The sequence below is a fragment of the Grampus griseus genome (assembly GCF_964374135.1).
Source record: "Grampus griseus genome assembly, chromosome: 5".
In the NCBI taxonomy this organism is placed as follows: Eukaryota; Metazoa; Chordata; class Mammalia; order Artiodactyla; family Delphinidae; genus Grampus; species Grampus griseus.
Window position 1 is genome coordinate 76,255,778 of NC_138998.1, and position 11,699 is coordinate 76,267,476.

General features: G+C 41.6%; 1 protein-coding gene across 2 annotated transcripts in view; it reads right to left on the reverse strand.

Annotated features, from left to right (window-relative positions):
- Positions 1 to 11,468, reverse strand: part of CASR (calcium sensing receptor) — a gene marked incomplete at both ends in the record, with an annotated part of 28,511 nt that extends 17,043 nt beyond the window's left edge. For both annotated transcript variants that reach the window (XM_082655253.1, XM_082655252.1), the window contains 3 exons: positions 3,747 to 4,631; positions 8,648 to 8,954; positions 11,284 to 11,468. In XM_082655253.1, coding sequence (XP_082511379.1) covers positions 3,747 to 4,631; positions 8,648 to 8,954; positions 11,284 to 11,468 — 1,377 coding nt within the window. The remainder of the gene's footprint in view (positions 1 to 3,746; positions 4,632 to 8,647; positions 8,955 to 11,283) is intronic.
- Between the last annotated feature and the right edge of the window lie 231 nt (positions 11,469 to 11,699).

Sequence of the window (11,699 nt, forward strand, 5' to 3'; positions counted from 1 at the left end):
GTCCTAACCAGTGGACCACCAGGGAATTCCCATGCATGCCTATTTTTTGACTAGTGAGTGGTTGGTGTAAGGTGGGGGAAAGTAGGAAGCATGCCTTGTGCACAATTGTCCTGAGAGAAGGAAGCCGGTGGTTCCTTACCTACTTATTTACATGATGTTCCATTCAAATTTGATCATTAGGCATGTGACCCAGGCTCATCTAATCAGAGTCTAGAATACCCTGGCCGGAGTCGTTTGATTCAAGCCTGGGTTATTGGGTAGAATAATTCTCTGCAAAGGACTCTATGTCATGTTGTCAGGTCAAATTAACTAGATTGCTACTCATTCATTCATTCATTCACTTATTCTACGCATATTCAGGTGTCAGGTGTCCTGGACACAGCGCTGAACAATACAGACATAGTTCCTGCTCGTATGAAGCTCAGAGTATTGCAGAGGAATCAGAGGGAAGAGAGAGCTGAGGAACCCTGTGAGGAGGGCTTGGGGTCTCTGTGGAGGTCAGGAGGGAATTGGGTGTTGTGTGCTCTTAAGTTACCTGTTGGTTGGTGTTACTTTAAAGGCATATGACTTGATTGATAAATTTTAGGGGGAGAAAAGATCAACAAAAGAAGAAGATTGTGATTGACCTTATTTAATCAGAAGTTTAGTTGATAAGAATCTATTTTGGTTAACTGAAGAGCTGTGGAAGATTAACTTGGGTATACATAAACGGCAAAAGCGAGGAAGAAAGCATGGTCAGCAAGTGTGTGTGGGTAGTATGATTTGAAAAGACTTCCAGGAGAAAGTGAATTTTGAAAAAGAGTTAAAAGTTCGTGGTGGACAATGATAGAGGAGACAAAACTTGATAGCTCTTCAGGTAAAAGTACTGTGCCAAAAACTAATAAGTGCTTGTGGGGAGGTACCAGGCAGATTGGCTTATAAGAGAACTGAAAGAAGGTGGGGCTGGAATTCCAGGCTGAGATACTTGGATTAGATTGTATGAGTGATAGGTTTCCATGGAGGTGTTAGTAATGAGAGTGAAGAATTGTTGGTCCATCTCCTGATAGACAGAGACATGGCCAAGTGCTTAAATTCCAGAATGCCCACCCAACCGCCTGGGTTCCTAAGGCTTAAAGGAGACTTACAGCAAGCACACAGGACACTTTGGGCAATGCCCACATGTTGCTCCTCCCCAGAGCTCTGACCCTATTTTCCTATCTGTCTCCTCTCCTGGATGAATTGTGCCAGACCGCATGTGAGCCAGGAGGACACGAATTTACCTGTCCGAGGGTCAGCTGAGGTGTCTGTGTAGTGGCTACTTTTTATTTTGGCCACTTTGCTACTCTTTCCTCCTCCTTTCGGTAAGAGCATTCTGATTGCCCTTTGGGGATCCAACCCCCCTCTTACTCTCAGTCTAAGTAGTTTGGGAGAATGCCACTCCTAGCTTCAGGGATGGACTTGTGATCTTAGGCTGTCTAATCGTTTCTGGGACTTTTCCAAGAAATCCTGGGAAGTAAGCAGAGCCTAGCAGTAAGGATTTTATGAGCCTGACGCTGCTACAGAGGCTGAAAACTGCTAAGCCCAAGGAAAAGGAACAAAGAGATGAAGATGAGAGCATCTAGTTGTACCTGCGGTATTTCTGAGATTTTTCAGTATTGTGAGCTAATAATGTTCCTTCTTTTGTTTAAGCCACTTTGGTTTGAATTTTCTATTGCATGCAGCGGAGAGTCCCACCCTTGACTATAGCCTAATTCTTGGCTTTTTTTCTCATGTGCCCATGCTTTGACCTTGGCCATCTGGATTTTACTTCCTTGTCTGGGAGAGGAGTCCCTGGAGAGCAGAACTGTCAAACTACCTACTGGAAGCCTCTTTTCCCTTCAATCCCACCCTGGGATTTTTCTTTAGGTTTTTTTTCCCCCATAGGCTTTTCAAGAGGGAGAGGAAGAAGGGGAGGGAGACATGGAAGGGAAGAGAGAAAGACACTAGTATTTACTAAAAGACTGTCCCTTTATTCCTCTTTCTTAAAACTCTACTGCATGGCATCATGGCTCCTGAAGTCTTTTTGGTCTTTGACCTTCATTAGAGCTCCCTTTTTCTGCCAGGCAGTGTGTGGGGTGCAATGTGAGGAAGGAAACTTTCAGTCCCTCATAAAGATTAGAAACTTTAGCCAACGATGATGCCTGAGTGACACGTCCCACGCACGAGAAGGGCTAAGAACTTGTAGGTCCTTTTGGCTCATTCTATCAGCCTAGACAGTCACTCCTCATCCCATGAGAATCTCTAGAGTGACTGACATAGGATGTACGTTCTTTGTTTCTTGGCATCTTTTCCCAAGGGTTTGTGGTGGTTGAGTTCTGTATGCAAAGCTGGTTTCATTATCATGTTTTACTCAGTTGATTGATTAATTTGAGGCATATTGAAATCCTACTTAAAATAATCACCACCTGTTTAAGAGTTTGAAAATTTACAAATTGCTTTTACATATATCATCTTATTTCCTCTTCAAAAGAAACTTGGTTGGAAAGTAGGCTGGGTATTAGGGTGATTTTAACGATGAGGAGACTGACTTGAGCAGAGCAGTGTCTTTCCTGAGATGACGTAGCCAGTAAGTGGGGGAGCCATAGCTGAAGCTGGAGGCTGAGTCATTCAACCCATATTCAGGGATTCACACCCTCCCCTCACGCCCCACCCCCCATCATGCACTCTCTGATAGCTCAGTCTGGGACTGAGGAAAATACAAAAGGAGCGTAAAACACGGTCTTATTGAAAAATCAAGGTACATATGCAAGACATGAACAGCTCCATGGGATATAAGTTGGGCCAGACTTTTATCTTCAGAAGCTCTATGAAATAAAAAAGATTATGATGTCTCTCCTGCATATAACTGAAGAATACAAAACAAGTCTAAACTAAAGTGTAGGGATTCCACTTAATTTTTTTTTTTTTTTTTTTTTTTTTTTGCGGTACACGGGCCTCTCACTGTTGTGGCCTCTCCCCTTGCAGAGCACAGGCTCCGGACGCGCAGGCTCAGTGGCCATGGCTCACGGGCCCAGCTGCTCCGCGGCACGTGGGATCTTCCTGGACCGGGGCACGAACCCACGTCCCCTGCATCGGCAGGCAGACTCTCAACCACTGCGCCACCAGGGAAGCCCAATCCACTTAAGTTTTGATTATTTTCTATGACAACTACTTCAGTGCTTCTTTTTGAAATATCCAATATCCTTTTAAGAAGAGTTTTTTCTGTGCCCTTGATTTGCTTGTGTCCTAAGCTTAGTTGACTTATGGGGGGGGTCCAGCACATTATATTTTGAATAATATAATGGCAAAAGTGGTGGCTAAACATAGTGACACTAGTTTTATGGTTTTATGCCCTTTGGTATATGGAATATAATAGGTACTCAAGAAATACTTGTTAAGTACAAGGGAACAATATATTTAATTTAAGCACTATAAAAACACTCCACTCAGTACTAAATCTGTCCCAGGATATTTAAAAACATTTAGGGACCATACTCCTGATATTTTGAACCACTAGACTAAAGAATAGTTGAGCTCAAGGGTTCAAACAGATAATCAAATTAAATTACTATCAATTTTGCAGAAGTCAGTTGCTCAGATGTTTGAAAAGGCAAGTTGAATCCCAGGCTACATCTAGTGACCTCATTTAGATATTGGCTTTTTGAGGTAACCACTTTAATCTGTCTTGCTTGGATCAGTCTAACTCTGCTTTATTACACAGTGAACTGCTATCTAAGTGAAAGATGTACCTGCCAAGCTTCAACCTTCTTGATATCTGCACAGGAGCCGTTGGTGAAGAGCCCTCTCCCAGGTATGCAGGTGTATATATCTTGCAGGGCATGAGCAATGGAGTAGACGGCTAAGTAGACATTGTAGGATATCCGTAAATGTGTATAATCCATGTAAGGGGTCTCGACACTACTGATGTTCTCATCTCCTGTACAGAGAGGTCGGAAGGCGGTGGAGCTGTTGCTTATCCTACCACCACCTTCTTCGTGACCTCTCAGGAAGGTGTCCATGGGTAATGGTCCTTTAGCACCTTCTTGGAGGTGGCAGTTAAATGTTTCTTCCCAAAACTCCTTAGCAAAACCGTTGTGGACAGACTTCCTGGGATGGACTTTCTGCAGGAATTCCCGGAAACCTGGGATCTGCCCAGCCTTCAAAGCGAATCCAATGGTGCCTCCGACCACATGGAAGTATTCAGGCATGGCGATCAAGGAAGAGCTGGCCCAGGCCTCGCTGGCCAGCCAGATCCTACCCGTGATATTTCGCCGGACGATTTCCTTGATGAGGGGTTCCAGGTCTGGGCCACTGGAGAAGACGACGATGACTTTGGCTGTGGAATTCTGTATCACCTCCACCACTTGCTGGATCTCTTCCTCATCAGAGTACTGGGAGATGAGTTCGCTGAAGTCGATGCAGATGTCCCTCTCCTCAGCTTCCTCTCGGAACTTCTCGATCCCTGGCCGACCATAGTCATCATCAGCTGCAATTGTGCCCACCCAGTTCCAGCGGAAGTACTCGATGATGTCAGCCATGGCGGTGGCCTGGTGTTCATCATTGGGGATGGTACGGAGGAAGGACTTGAACTGATTTTTGTTGCTGAGGAGTCTGCTGGAAGAGGCATAGCTGACCTGGAAAGAACACAGAATGAGTGAGTGATTGAGGTGCCAGGTGAGCCTCCAGACTGTGTGGAGGAGGCTTTTTGAACATTCACTGATCTAATATATCAAATGCTGGTCACTGCAGACAGGATGAAGGCGTGAAGACAACCAGAATCTATTCCTCTCCAGTGTGAGCACTCAAGCATCTGTCAGTCTATCAAGGAGCATTCTAATTCCCAGCAGGTGATCCTTCACAATGCTACCTTCAAAAATGGGTCTGATCATAAAGTCAACCCAACAACAGTAGGATCTACTTAACCTTTATGCACTGTTCCATAGTTTCTCCTAACTTCCTCCGTGCTGCCTCATTGGCTACAATATATCCACGTACATATCTTCTGCCTGTGGGGTCCAGGTTCTCATTTGAACATTTTAGCTTCCCCTTTACTATAATGAACACTTTGTCCATGACTTCTGGAAGGAATCAGGTTCCCTTTGGGTTATGAACCTAAGGCTCTTTAGAGAAGCCTCTGGGGTTCCCCTTTCTTATTCTGCCTAGTTTCTCTCTTCCAGTCTCCAGCTATTCCCTCTCTCCCCTCCCCTATCTCCCCACCTCCTCCATGCCAGAAGTACTTTAGATAAAAGTACCCTCAATTGCAGTCATTTCTAAGAACTGTTTATTATTTAGGCTCAATTAGCCATTTAGGTTCATTAGGCTCAATTCCCCTTCATCACAATCATGATGATGTACATCATTAAATATAGTCAGAAAAACATCCTTTCCTGTCCTGGCTTCTCAGTGAGTTCAACCACCACCGGCAGCCCTTTCCTCTGTGCAATTTCAAGTGGTGGTCGAGGCCTCTTGACAGGCTTTTGTTGTGGGTCTCCAAAACCTAAAGAGGCTGAAAAGGAACCCTGGAGAAGCTGCCTTGATGTGTTTCCACTTTCTAGGACATAGCCAGTACTATATTTGAGCATGGATGTGGGTCACCAAGGGTAGAAAGCCTTACCTTTTGTGGTAAAAGATTCTTGCCTGAAGAAGTATCCAAATATCATGTAAAGCATTCGTTAGTGCAGAGCTTCCCAATTTCTTTTCAAGTTGTGGCAAACATAGAAGGTGGGGTGAATGGAGGAGGCTGACCAGCCCTGATGGGTGTGTTCTGACCACCCTAGACCCCACCCACCATCCCAGACCTGGAGAGGGTCAGTATCTCAGCCTATCTGCAGCACTCCTGTGTGTCTTGGCTCACCAGTTAGGAAGTTCCAAGTTATTGAACCATTTCTTCTGAAGGACAAAGTATTTTTATTTTAATTTAACTTGAGGTTTATTCATATTTCATCCCTGCATTCTTTCAGCATTTTTGCCATTAGCAGTCTTGTCTTTCAACTCTTTTTTTTTGAATTTTATTCATTTTTTTATACAGCAGGTTCTTATTAGTTATCCATTTTATACATATTAGTGTATATATGTCAATCCCAATCTCCCAATTCATCACACCACTACCACCCCCCGCCACTTTCCCCCCTTGGTGTCCATACATTTGTTCCTTATGAAGGACAAAACCTTTTTACACTGAATGGAATTTCTTCTTGGTAATGAAAGAACGTTTAATATCTCTTGTTCTCCAGTTTTCTAGAGAGATTTAAAACTTCTTAAGAATACCATGTTGAAGAAATTTGGGGGAATGCCTTTTTAATATTTTTCACTGATTGAAACAATTAGTTTTCAATGTTCAGTGCTTTAAAATGAATTCTTTCTATATATTTCTTCTTATTAATGAATAGTTTCTACATCAAAAACATAAAAGACATTGATACATGAAAGACCTGGTCCAACTTTGCTAATGAGCAGGCATTATTTTTCTGACAAGAGCTTTGATTTTGAGAGTTATAATATGAAAGTGATTTTTTTCCTTTTATTAAAATAAGCTCCTTCTTGCTCTACTGTGACACCTCATGAGGCAGGTAGTTAGATTAAGTAATTGTTGAGATGTTATTGTTTTTAGAGAGCTCTATTTGCAGACCCAAACAACAGGCTTCTTGATCAGGTTTTTGCAAATGAAAAGTCTACTCAGGCCTTTTGTAAATTCATTCAGTATTGCTTACTTCTTGATACTTTTTTGAAAAATGGGCCAAAAAGGGTTTTAAAGATATAAAAATTACAAATAAACATATCCTCCATGGATATGTTTCTCTTAAAGAATGCATTTATAATATTTGTCCACTTTTTAAAAGGAAAACTATAAAAGTGGGGATAAATACCAATTCATTACCCACTCCCCCCCCAAAAAAACCCCTTAAAAACACACAAAATTTTTTTATTGTAAGAGGGGAGAGTTTCATGAATGATTCAGAAAACTTCTAACCACAACTTGTTCTAGCTGGTCTGCTTGTTCCATCCACTAGGTGGCGTGAGTGGCATAAGAAGTTCAACTGGGGCCTCTGCCTTCACCCAACAGGGCGTGGTTCCCAGCTCTGCTGCACATTAGACTCATCTAGGGAGCTTTCAGAACTCCTGACGCCCAGGCTGCATCTCATATCAGTTAAACCAGGATCTCTGGGGGGTGAGTCCCAGGCATCAGTATTTTTAAAGCTCTTGAAGTGATTCCAACAGGCAGCCATGACAGAGAACCACTGCTGCGGATACACTTACATTGGTTTGACTGATAATCATTATAGCCTTCTCAGCACTTTTATAATTCAAGCTCAACTTAACCTTATATTTCATCCAAACCACAATGAATTAAAACCCTCCCCTTCGTGTTCTTTATTTACTTGGTGGCAATTACATCTTATGTCTGTTGGCTATGACAACCTGCTTTAACTGTGTATCTAAAATACTACTACGCAATCTGCCAAATATAAAGATGCATATTTGCATCTTGCCCAACACATTTACTCTTGTGGGCTTTGTCAGATCATTTTGGCACAAAGATTATAGAGCCAGGGTTTCCCCATGGGAAACACCTTTAATTCCCTGAAGTAAGGATTCGGGAAATGATGACAAGACTTTCTCAGTTGCCACATGTATAGAAAGGGATAATGGCTATCACCAAGGAAACAGAGACCTCCCAGCATAGAAATGTGAATTTATCAAAGGTAGTCTTAAAAATTTTAAATACTAGACACTGAAGAAAATAATTTAAAGTGTGATATATAATTAAATTAAAAAATTGATATATGAGATGCAACACAATTGAGCTGATTCTCCCACCCATGGACATTTAGGTTTTTTCCAGTTTTTCACTATTATAAAATGATGTCACAGCCCTATAAATATTAATATGAAAAAAAGGTTTGCTCTATAGTGTTAATGGGAAAAAAATCAGGTTATAAGATGGCATTTAGAGTTTGCTGTCTTTTTTTGGTGAAGAACATAAGCAACTTTGAACAAATGTTTATTAAAGCACTTATTTCAGTGAATTGTTAGTATCTGAAAATGTAGACGTCTATTTCCCTGTCTAGGCTGAGTTCCTGCAGGGTGGAAACTGCTTATTCATATACACTCTACAAGTATTTGTTGAATGAAATAGAATATTTTCCATTTCTAGAATGTGCAAGATAATGATTAAGTTCCGATTTTGTGAGAAAATATGCTCTGCTTTCCTCCGAGCTAAACTTTCAACCAGAGGAGAGAGAGGCAGAGACTTTTAAGGGACTAGGATTTGGGGCAGATATTTTGGGTTTGAAAGGTGGGATTTACATCATTTGGTCTCATTCCTTTTAGTAAAGGCAGAAGAACAGCCATTTACTGATGGAATGGAGTGGAAAATAAATAACTGAACCCTTTGGAATAAAAGACAAAGTTTTATACAAGGTATGTTTAAAAAAATTTTGGAAGAATTGTGAAGGCTCAGTTGACATTGTTGACTCTGGGGTCTCAAAAATCCCCAGTGGTCACGATACAGATAATTAAAAGATCTTTTGTGCCAAAGTAAAGCCAGAGAAGGGAAAATAGCAAACTGTATGGACACTGGGTGTGGCATCCTCCCAGCCTGCTTTCCTGGCCCCTGCCCACATTGCCCCATCTGAGATGGCACGCGTACCTGGGGGATGTAGAAGAGCCCCAGCAGGTTTGCCACCGCTGTGGAGATGCCTGAGCCAGTTGCTCCCACCACGGCGATAGTAGAGGGGATGTGCTCTGAGCAGTTGCAGAACTCATCAAGGTTCAAAGAATCGATTTTGTTCTGGGCCACAAAACTCAGGGTGGCTTCCAGGGCTTTAGAAACAGTGTTGCAAGTGTCGAATATCCTGTATCCCAGGGTCATGTTGGGAAGAAGGGCTGGGCTGCTGTTTATTTCCTCTATGGCAAATATCATAGCTTGTAGCCAGCGAAATCCTCGGAAATTATACCTGGAAGAAAGAAATGGAAGAAAGCAAGAGGCTTTCTGGTCAACTTCTTTAGAGTACAGACTGGGCAAAGCTGGTTTGAACCTCGTTCCATTACTCTGGTTTCATGACGTTGTGTTTTTTGAGACTCAAAGTCCTCTCTGTAAAATGGAGATAACACCTACTTCAGAGGGTGGCTGTGAGCATGAGATAATTATGCACAATTCTCAGCATGGTGCCTCACACAGAGTTAGGGACTAATAATAACAAGGATTGTGGTTAGTAATAGAATGAATCATTTGTATCTGCCTTATCCAACAAAGAATTTGAAATAACTGATATGAGGTACTTTAGTAAAAGTAATACAGAGATATAAAAAAAAAAAAGGACCAGGGAAAATATAAATAGATTAGGATTTGAATACATAAGAAGCTAAAAATAACTTCAGATTTGCAGAGTCACAAATTTAAACTGACATTCCTGGAGGTAGAAGAGGAAAGGGAAATGAGTGATATCTTCATAAACAAACAAGCAAACAAATATTATGCATCGGAAGGCTATTCACAAACAGTGGTCACTTCTGGGTGGTAGAATGATGAGTTTTAAAATTGTGTGATTTTGTCTTTATACTTTCTATTTTAAAAAATAAGCATGCATTGCTTTTCAAAGAACATTATTTTAAATAAAAATCAAGCAAATTAACAAAGCGAAACAGGGTCAGTGACATAGTTTTCACTCTTCCAGGACACAGCACATAGTGAGAGCTTGATAAATGTTCTGAATCAGTGTATCAGCACCCAGAGAAGAAAAGCTAACAAGTCTGCAGTTTCTCTCTTTGTATCGTGGGTTTCCTGACTTGAACTCAAAGGCAGGGGGAAAGAAATACAAGCTGTTATACTTCACTGTATCAGTTAGGTTCCTAAATGTCCTGGTCTAACTTTTAATGTGACATTTTCTCTTAGTCATTTTCTTCATGTTTCCTTCATTTATTTATTTTTTTAAACCTGCAAAGTTATGAAGATCTATTACTGAATTTTTCATTACCTAAAACATCTATACTGCTAAACTGATTTTCCTATCTTTCTTTAATACAATTAATATATATATATATATTTATATATTATTTCAGAACAAGCTCTTGTTTGATCTCAGGTATGTATGTGGCACCTGCACAACTCTGTCCAGCAAGGGAACAACAAAAAGGATATTTGTCCACATGGGTTACGTGAAGGATATAAACAGCATCAGTGAAATTCTACACTTAGTTTTTCTGCAGTCATAAAAAAATGTGAAAATGTTATCTAATTTGTGAGCCCTCATTAGAACACGAGCAGAAATCCAGTTTTGTTGGAACGATTCTAGTTTTCATTTTCATTTTCTAGGTATCAGGAAGACCAAGGGAAAGTGCTGGATCCCTTCTGGAAGTTGCAAATCTCAAGAGAAAGTGCTCTTCTCTCTCACAAGATGGGTCAAGACTTGAGGTGCAGTAATGGTCTCTGATGTCCAGATTAAGGCAGGTGATATACAGCCCTCTGTACTCTGCAGAAGTCAGATACTATTTGAAGTAATTGTACCTAGTGTTAGACACCATATTCTAAGAGTCATGATAAATTAGGGAACATCAGAGAGAGGGCATCCAGAATGGTGAGGGTCTGAAAATCATGTCATGAAACAACTATTTAGAAAACTATTTGGTCTGGAAAAGAAATGATTCAAGGGGGCATGTTAGCTGTCTTCAAATGGCCGAAGACAGAGTCCAGTGAGAGAGTTAAGATGGATTCTGTGTTTCTCTATCTATGTAGATGGATTCTGTGTTAGCAGGGGGATTTCAGCTTCCTATAAGAATTCTAATGGGAGTGATTCCAAATGCTACGGGCTGCATTTTGAAGACGCCCAGGTCATGCCAGCCACTGAAGTTTCTTTCAGCTTTAAAATCCTTAAAAAGAATAAGAGTGAGGCAGCCAACACTCAGGTATTATGACCACTGGGGCACTTAAGGTCATTGGGAGATTTTACTACTCAGGTTTGCAAAACCTACAATAAATTTCTTTCTAGGTACTTGGTCTTCCATTAAGTAACACAGCCTCCAGGTGAACAATGATGACTGAGTTACCAAGTGACCAAGCACGGCTCCAACAGGCCATGGATTTTTCTATTCAGTATCTTTGACATTTTATTTTTGGAAAAATTTCTTTTAAAAAAATGAGGGGGGGGGAATAATAAGCTTCAGCATGGTTACCAGTCACCATTTTTGAAAAGAGAGAACCAACTTTGAAAAAATTATTTCAGGTTTGGTACAGCTTTTCTCCAACCACCAGGAGAAAAGACTCTCCAGGGTGGCTCCTGACCTTACCTGATACATTCCACAGACTCCGGCCTCGACTTTAGATCTTGATCTTTGGCTGCTACTCCAAAATGAATAGGAAAGAGCCCCCCGAGGATAATGTCCCCTTTCTTCTGGGCTCGCTGGTCAGGCCCATAGGCAGAAGTACACCAGGTAAAAGCCAAGAAGATCCAACAGCAGCTATAAAATGCCATAGTTCTGCTTTCTCTCCAGGGGGAGGGACAAGGGTGCTGGTGGTCTGGGGGCCCCTGAGAACTTTCCCCCTTGGTGTGACTTACTCCCTGCGGTGGAGGCACATGTCTACAGAATTAGTAACAGAATGGAACCGTGGTGTTTGAATTTCCACTTCTGCCCTCTCCATCGCAGGCTAGTGAGGCGGGTGGTTCTTGAGTCTTCAGAAGCCACATCATGCAGAGACCGCGGGT